The sequence below is a fragment of the Moschus berezovskii genome, chromosome 9 (genome assembly GCF_049115385.1).
Source record: "Moschus berezovskii isolate FMDL1 chromosome 9, NW_MosBer_1.0, whole genome shotgun sequence".
Classification (NCBI taxonomy): domain Eukaryota; kingdom Metazoa; phylum Chordata; class Mammalia; order Artiodactyla; family Moschidae; genus Moschus; species Moschus berezovskii.
This window is the reverse complement of record NC_142468.1, coordinates 77,304,156-77,313,797: the sequence shown is the minus strand read 5'-3', so window position 1 is coordinate 77,313,797 and position 9,642 is coordinate 77,304,156. Positions and strand designations below refer to the sequence as shown.

The following is a 9,642-nucleotide window of genomic DNA, read 5'->3' as shown; positions in this document are numbered from 1 at the left end:
CAAAAACATCAAAGATTTCTTCCAAGGTATTGGTGGACCTTCTGGACTCTCTACATAATCAAAATGAGTACACAATCTCACAGCTATGTAGATGCCCTCTTTGAGGTAGTATTCAGGTCCTCACAGATCCACAGTCATCAGGGCCTGCAGTTTTCTTGACTTCAGGAAAACTATGTTCTAGGCACAGATCTGTAACTGTAATTAACAGAAATTTCCAAATATTGAGAAAAGTGATAGTTACTAATTTAACTCAGGAAGGAACCTGATAGAGATTATGGAGAGAAATCTTTCAAAGCCCATAATAGTCAATAGTTACCCTGGAAATGGAATTATGCTCTTGGAACTGAACAGGAGACACAGAATGACAGCACAGATGAAGGACTGGCATCAGAGAGAATCAGGATTGCGCTCCAGTCAAGCTATTTCCCAGCTCTGAGACTCTAACAGGTTACACTGGGAGCCAAACTCAGAATAGTAACAAATATTTCACTTATTTTATTTTATTTGGTTATTGTGAAGATTACTTTAGACAATATGGGTGAAAATTCTAGCATATGGGAGGTATTCAGAGAGAGAGTGACAAAGAAAGAGAAAGGTTTAGCTTTCCCATGACGTGAAATTAGCAACTCAAAGAAGAAAATAAATTGTCCCATTTATTTTTATTTTTAATTGTCCTAACATTTGATTTTTTGTGTGTGAGTTCTGCTCTAACTCATTTGATTTTCAACTATGCTCTAAGAATCTTTAGGCTTACTTTTCCTACTTAGGGTAGAGTTGAAAATTACATACCTATTTCATATAATTATTTTAACAGTATTATTAATACAGTTTTTATATAATTATGTTAGCAGTAATACTTTGCCCTTTGTGATTTAACTAAAATAATATTTACAACTTATTACGTTACGACTAGGTGAAAAAGTAGGCATAAGCTTTTATTCTTTGATAAATCATACACCACCTACAATCTATTTCTTTTTCACTGAAGTGCTCAAAAGTGATCACAGATCATAGTAAGAAAATATTCAATATAAATTCCTGTTTACCACACTGGAAAAAATTAAAAGCCCCTCCTACATCTATTATTTTCTAATTTTCTTTTTATTTTCATCCTTGGTACCTGATAAATCAATGGATTTAAACCAAACTTGTATCATCAATAGCTTCAGTTACAGACAACAGGAAGATTATATTCAGGTAAAACCTCAGGGCCACAGCATTGAATTAATCATAATTCTTTATTCATAGTATATTCACAAATTCCTCAATGTCTATTTTGAATTTGTTTGCTTCTTTATTTACAAACAAAACTATAGCTATAAAAACATGACTAATATAAGACCTAAATAGCTCATAATATCATGCAGCTGATAATGTGTGCTTACTCATCCTGATCCTTACTTCCCCACAGCTGGAGTTACTTACATCATTTATAATACTTACTTTATACATAGAAGTCCCTACAAAATACACCATTTTTTATTGCTGTTCACTTTATAAAAATTATGATAACCTCTTTTTTCTTCATTACTATGTCTCAAAAAGCTACATTTCTGTCATTTAATATAGTTGTATTTTATATGTTGTTTCTGAATAATATTCCACTGTCCTGTTTATATGTATAATTATAAATATCTCCATATATACAGTTGTAAGAATTTATCTCAAGCATGCAAATGAGACTGAAATTGCTGGACCACAGGATGTTTGAATGTTGAGCTTTACAAGAAAAGGACAGTTTTTTTCCAAATTGACAATGTTAAGTAAATGCTTCCATCAGCAATAAATAAGAAAACTGCTTGATTCAGAAAATATATTTTTATGTTTTTTCTTCAGATAAAATTAGAATAAACTGAACTAAATGGAAGAAGCAACAGCCTGTGGTTCATGGGGTCACAGAGTCAGACACGACTGAGCGACTGAACTGAACCAGTCCATAGTGTCCAGATTTATTTTTCTTGGGCTGTGTGATTTATGGGACCTCCAGGCTTTCCTCCTAGTGATATTTTACTCACTTTAATCACCATATTAGGCAATATCTTCAATGTGCTGCTAATTATTGCTGACCTTCATCTCTACTCCCCTATGTACTTAATATTAGTCAATCTTTCATTCATTGACTTATGCCTTTCATCAGTAACCGCTCCTAAACTGACCTCAGACGTTCTCAAAGCAAACAAGACCATCTCCCTTAGAGCATGCATGTGTCAGATTTTTTTTTTTTTGGACATTTTTTTTTGAGGGGACGAAATGGTGCTGCTTGTGTCCAAGGCCTATGACCTTTATGTGGCCATCTGCAAGCCACTCCATCACTCTAGCATCCTGAACACACAAATGTGCATTCAGCTAGTGATGACATCGTGGATCACTGGCTTTGTGCATTCAATAAGCCAACTAACTATAATTATATAACTGCCTTTCTGTGGATCCAGAGAATTGGATAGTATTTTCTGTGATATTCCATTGGTGATCAAGCCAGCTTTCTCGGACACTTATGTTTTAGAAACATTGATTCATGCTTACAGTGGGGTACTGGCCACCATCTGCTTCATTCTACTGCTGATCTCTTACTTTTATATTCTGCTTACTGTCTGCCATCAATCCAGGGGCAGGGCATCCAAGGCTCTCTCCACTTGCACTGCCCATGTCACAGTGGTCATGTTATTCTTTGGCCTTGTATCTTCATCTCTCTTTTTCCACTCAGCACCACTTGAGTGGGCAAGTTCCTTGCTGTATTTTATGCTATCATCACACCACTACTAAATCCAGTCATTTATACTTTAAGAAACAAAGAGATTAGAAATGCCATTAAGTGACTATGATGACAGACTGTGGATTTCTGTTGGTATCTTATCATCTCAAATTATCAGAATGTCTTCTGTGAGCACCCTAAATTAGCCACACCTATCCTGCTACTGAAGACTGTGAAGAGTTCCCCCCATATAGAAATCATGTATATCTCCTGAAGAAAGTTTTGTATCAATTCTTTAGTGTTCTAGAATTGCAAAAATGAGTTCCTATTTGAGAAATGTGGCCAGTCTTTATAAACATGATTTTGATTGTTCTCAAGAATGACTTGAAATTAGTAAGAATTTTAATGTTAATTATTTTGATTCTTACTATTTTCAACACTCACCACACTATCAGGAAATTTTCTATTATTCAATGCATTTCTTAACAAAGCATTTTACATAGGCCTTCTCTAAAGTTTTCTTTAATAAGTTAGTGCATTATATTGCTATATTTATCTTTATAAAATGATAAATTAGTCTATCAATTAGATAACATTCTATTATCTTCTATAAACATATATATATAAGTAATCACTAAATATTTCAAATCATATTCAGAAAGGAAATTGAATCATAATCCTAATCTGGAGAGTTTTTTTCTCTTTCATCATGTTTTAGACATTTGTGAAACAGTGTAATATCTTTAAAAGATATGGAATTTAGAAAGATGGTAACAATAACCCTGTATGAGAGACAGCAAAAGAGACACAGATGTATAGAACAGTCTTTTGGACTCTGTGGGAGACAGCGAGGGTGGGATGATATGGGAGAATGGCATTGAAACATGTAAATTATCATATGTGAAACAAATCGCCAGTCCAGGTCCGATGCATGATACAGGATGCTTGGGGCTGGTGCACTGGGATGACCCAGAGAGATGGGATGGGGAGGGAGGTGGGAGGGGGATTCAAGATGGGGAACGCATGTATACCCGGGGCAGATTCATGTCAATGTATGGCAAAACCAATACAATATGTAAAGTAATTAGCCTCCAATTAAAATTAATAAAAAAAATAAATAAATAATAAATAAATAAAATCAGATTTAAACCTGAAAAAAAATACAAGCGAAGTGAAATTCACTTAGTTGTGTCCAACTCTTTATAACCCAATGGACTATACAGTCCGTGGAATTCTCCAGGTCAGAATTCTGGAGTGGGTTAGCCTTTCCCTTCTCCAGGGGATCTTCCCAAACCAGGGATTGACCCCGGGTCTTCCACATTGCAGGTGGATTCTTTGCCAGCTGAGCTATCAGGGAAGCCCAGTAAATACAAAGATGTCTGTATCAACAACCTTCAGAGATTTTCCTTTTTTCCTTCCTAGTCATAAATGGGTTAGGCAGTTCATCATTCAGTTCAGTTCAGTTCAGTGGCTCAGTCGTGTCCGACTCTTTGCGACCCCATGAATCACAGCACGCCAGGCCTCCCTGTCCATCACCAACTCCTGGAGTTCACCCAAACTCATGTCCATCGAGTCAGTGATTAGGTAGGTGAAAAAATGTAGCTTTGGAATAAACTATCCACTTAATTCACTGAAGTGTTCAAATAGCCTGTAAGAACTAGATTATGTTCAGAACTTATAAATAATTTATTACTACATTAAGGAAAACTTTTCTTCAGAAATCTTCCTTAAAATCTTATACAAGTTTACATCCATTTATATGAAATCGATGGATCTAGAAATACTACCAATTTCCTATTCCTTTCTAAAGATGACATGATCCTTTGTATTCTGCAAATTTTAATAAAGAATCTCTCTTAAATTCAAAATATTGCACATTTCCTTTTCATTTCTAAAATCACTTGGTTCTTTCTGAGATATTCTGTTCCTCTGTGTAATTTTTTTCAGTTTTTCACATTCTTAATGTCTTTTAACTATATCTTTTAACTTATTTTATGCTCTCTTCTAATTTCACAAATTGTGTCTTATGTGGTCTGCTTCTCTTAACTCATTACCCACTAATTATCAATCACATATCCCTGCTTCTTGCATATTCCACAATTAATTTTTTCTATGTTACACATTGTATATAAAAGATCATGTAGCGTTGATATAATAAATCCTTCAGAAATGATCCACTCCTTCCTCTCTGAGGCATAAAATGTTAAGGTGTGATCACTTCAGTCCGATCAAGTACTACCCTATTGATTCTGCAGTGTAATTTTTATAAGACTTGGTACATTTAAGGTTTGCTCCTGTTCCTTGGATATATCCCTTCCACATTTGGATTATGATTCTAATAGATCTTTTGCTCCTCAATCTGATAGAGTTCAGGTGGTTCAGTATTGCCTTTCAGAACTTTTGAGCTTAGAACTTTAGTCTTCTCCATTCTCCTGCTACTTTCAAAAGTAAGACAAATTCCTCAATCAGAGTTCTGACTTTATATTGTACTTTCTAATTGAATGTACCTAAAAAGAATCCACTAAAAATATAAATCAAAACAACAAAATAATGTGAACAGGAAAAATATGAAATACAAACTGATTGCATAACCCTGAAAGAATTGTGGATCGCAAATACTCAGGACACAGGGTCCTTTCATAGCTTCACAGTGAACCTGGCTCAGTCTTCTAGCTGTCAAAGCAAGCCAAAAATTAAATAGGCTTTGTAATTTACACAGATCATACACACTAACACATATTTAAGACCCAAGTATTGAGACACGGTAGAGTTATATGAGTTACTAGAGAAAACAGTCAGCAAAAAATTTGGATAGATTAGTTGTTGGATAATAATAATACCATCCAGGCTATAGTCAGATCAACACATTTTGATATTTGAGGAATATTCATTGATGGATTAAGTCACAGTTTCAAAAATTGTGAAATACCAACATATACATAAATTTCCCTGTCCTAAGTCAACTGCAGATGACTTGAGTCCATTTGAAATGAAACAAGCAAGGGAAGCATATTTTCAAACTCATAAAACATATTGTTTATGAGGTTCTCCTTCTTGTTTTCCTTCCCAGTATCTGTCAGTCTCTATTACAGCATCTGATCCATTTTCTCTCTACTCCACTTCTCACTTGCTGTTTTTTACCCAGGTCATAAATACTCAAAGACACATATTTTTGTCTTTCAGAAAGAAAAATAAATTTAATTTATGATAAATAATTATGAATTTAATTATTTAATTATTCATATCCAGCATTTAAATTGGAGAGTTAGATATTTCACAACTTTCTGAAAATTTGCATAAGTAAGTTCTACATTACTTAATTGAATTAATAAAATTCAGTTGATTAATTGAATATAGGCAGTCTGATGCATAAGGCCATACTTTCAGTAGACACTAGTCTCTAATCATTGTTTTTTCAAAAATAGCCAAATACTTATTGAGGCTTTAATTTGGCTGACAAACAAGTCTTTATCTAGAGAGTTAACTTGATAATTCAATGTAACAACATAATCAATGGTCTAAATTATAAAATGGTAACTTCAGAAAAAACAGCCCCAAATTTGTATATAACCACTTGTATTTCATGAAGTTGCTTGAAATAACCTGTGCTCCCATGAGTTACTTAAGAGATCTTCCAACTCAAGAACTGACTACACAGTCTCCTCATTGCCATCTTCATGTCCTTGTTCCTCAATGTGTAAATGGCAGGATTCAGGACGGGTGTAACCGAGAAGTCTAAAACGGCAAGAAACTTATCCACTGTCACTGTGGGAAATGGCCACATGTAAACAAAGATGCATGGTCCAAAGAACAAAACCACCACAGTGATGTGTGCTGACAGAGTAGAGAAGGCCTTGTACAAGCCGCCTGAAGAGCGTTTCCATACAGTGACCAGAATGAAAACGTAGGACATAATCAGTAAGAAGAAAGTGCCCATGGATATGAACCCACTGTTGGCAGTGACCATGAATTCCATTCTGTAGGAATCGATGCAGGCAAGTCTGATAAACCAAGGAAGGTCACAGTAAAAGCTGTCGATCTCACTAGGACCACAGAAAGGCAAATGGATCACAAAAGCTAACTGGACCACTGAGTGAATGAGGCCAATAGCCCAAGCACCACACACAAGCAAAAGGCACACCCGTGGGCTCATGATGGTCAGGTAGTGCAGGGGCTGACATATGGCCACATATCGGTCTAAGGCCGTGGCAGTGAGCAGCACCATCTCAGATCCACCCAGGGTGTGAAGAACAAATATCTGGGTGACACACCCCTGGAAGGATATGGTTTTGTGCCCAGAGTACAGGTCAGAGATCCTCTTAGGCACTGTTAAGGTAGAAAGACACAAATCAATAGATGAGAGGTTGGCTAAAAGGAAGTACATGGGGGAATGTAGGTGAGGGTCAAAGGTCACTGCAAACACAACAAGGAGATTCCCTAGAACAATTGTTACATAAAACACTGTAGAGAAGGCGAGGAGGAAATGCTGCACTGGTCTAGAGGTAGAAAGTCCCAGGAAAACAAATTCAGACACAGAAGTGTCATTTCTTTCATTCATTGGCTTTTTCTGATGGTATCTAAAATCCAGAAACAAAATAACCAAAGAATTTATCAAATGTTACTATTTAAAGGAACAGATTTAAGCGTTTATCAAATTCGGTTTTATGAAGAAAAAAATTTTCACTAACAGCCATTAATATGTTATGAAAATATCATGCATTAATTTATTTCTTCAAGTAACACAACTAATGAGTGTAACTCATATCCTATGAGTATCAACTATATTCTAAGTCCAAAGTCAAGGTCTGAGGTGAAACAGAAATTCTGACTTTTGAAGTTTTACAGGTTTGATCTAGAGTAGATACAGGTAGATCAACACTAAATAACTTTAAATACAGTTTCGTCTCTGACAACTAATTTGAAGGAAATATCAGACGGCTATGATAATATGACACATCACCATCATGATTATTTAGGCTCTGCAAAATATGAGTTATCATTGAAATTGAGTAGAGTAGGCCAGACTTTGGAAATGCCGTGTGCAAAGGCCCTGAGACACAAGGCCCGGGGGACAAGAATATGCATGACTAAGGTCAGGCTAGAGAAATAGGCCAAACAGGATGAAATCTTCAATCCACAATAAGAATTCTGCTTTTTACCCTAAGAGCAGTAGAAAATCTGGGGGGATATTCAGTTCTAGCTGATCATATTTCTGTTGTCAGAGAGTTAAAAAAACCTCTATGTAAAGAATGGAAGGAAGGGGCCAGAATAAATGGGTAACCTCAGTAGATTATTGAAGAATCATAACCATATCACACCAGTTTGGACAGTGTGAATTATTCAGTCAATGGTGTTGGCACAACAGATAAACTTGTAAATACATAGATTATGGCCTCTCATCATAAACTCAAGAAAGTTTCAAAATGATATTTAAACATCAAAAAGGGTAACAAACCAAAAGAAAGAAAAATAATATTTAAACAAACATTTAACATCTAAAAGTCATTCTAAGAATATCTCATTAACAAATGAGGGAGGAAAAATAGTTGGCACTATCCATAATATTCAGTTCTTACTATACTTAGATACAGGTATATGTACAAAGTTTGCATACACAGCTACATAGATATCTTATATGGATGTATAAGCACTATAAAATAAAAATTAAAAACACACTGAAAAACAAGTTATAAAATATCAGACAGATGACTAATATTTCTATTATGAAATTAGTTCCTCCAGATAGATAAAGATAGAAAGCATGGTATACCAAATTTACAATGAGAGAAACGTCTAAGACTACTGACACAAAAGAAGTCCTAATAGCTGACAGTCACATGAAAAGTAAAACTCTCACTAGTACTCAAAGAAATGTAAATAAGATTGCGTTGGGTGCTATTCTGTATTAACAAATTTCAAAGGTTTAAAAAATTGATGAAATCATGGATGAGGCTACGAGGAAAAAGTCACATTCATACACTGATAAAGAGAAAAGAAATTCAATTTGTTTAGAAGGTACTTTAGAATTAGATTCCTAAACTTCAAAATTTTCACTGTTTATGACTAAGTCAAGTAAAAACATATACACACTACTATTTACAAAATAAATAAATAGCAAAAACTATTCTATAGCAGAGAAAATATATTTAATATCTTGCAATAATTTCTAAAGGAAAAGAATTTGCAAAAGAATATATATGTATATAGAGAGAGATATATACATATATATATGAATGAATCACTTTGCTATATACCTAAAACATACAAAATGATTAATCAACTATACTTCAATAAAGGAAGAAAATTTTCTTAGTGTATTGAAACTAGATAAACTAACAGTTAAGCTACAAGAGGCATCAATGATAAAATATTATTAAAAAATTTATAAATAACATAAATGTCTGCAATGAAGCATATTCATAGTTAAATATGAATTAAATATTCATAGTTCTTTCATCTTGGAAGAGTATTATTACTCATATATAGGAATAAAATACATTGCAATGAAATATATGAATAACAGACATTTAAAAACAGAAGTTCACAAGAAAGATATAAAGGAAATCCATTTTTAAAACTTGTATGTCTAAGGAGAAAATAGAAAATGCATATCTTTAATTCTTATCACTAAATTGTTCCTGTCCAGGCTTATATGCATTTAGTTTGAGCCATAAGAGATTATTCTTTCAGTCAGTTCATATTTGATCAAATGCCAGTTTTATAGAGTTCAACCTAATATACATTCTATTTTTTTAGACATAATATTAAACTACTGTATCTTGGTGGCTCAGAGGTTAAAGCATCTGCCTCTAATGCGGGAGACCCGGGTTCAATCCCTGGGTCGGGAAGATCCCCTGGCGAAGGAAACGGTAACCCACTCCAGTATTCTTGCCTGGAGAATCCCATGGATGGAGAAGCCTGGTAGGCTACAGTCCACGGGGTCGCATAGA

The 9,642-nt window shown here is 34.5% G+C and overlaps 1 protein-coding gene and 1 pseudogene across 1 annotated transcript; one reads left to right on the top strand and one right to left on the bottom strand.

Annotated features, from left to right (window-relative positions):
• The first annotated feature begins 1,131 nt into the window (after positions 1–1,131).
• Positions 1,132–2,816, top strand: LOC148776520 (olfactory receptor 4F17-like; annotated as a pseudogene).
• Positions 2,817–6,107: 3,291 nt separating this feature from the next.
• On the bottom strand, positions 6,108–7,250 carry LOC148776519 (olfactory receptor 4F6-like). The gene has a single exon (XM_088840321.1). It carries the CDS (start codon positions 7,248–7,250, stop codon positions 6,315–6,317), a length of 936 nt encoding a protein of 311 aa, XP_088696447.1. The 3' UTR covers positions 6,108–6,314.
• Positions 7,251–9,642: the final 2,392 nt, after the last annotated feature.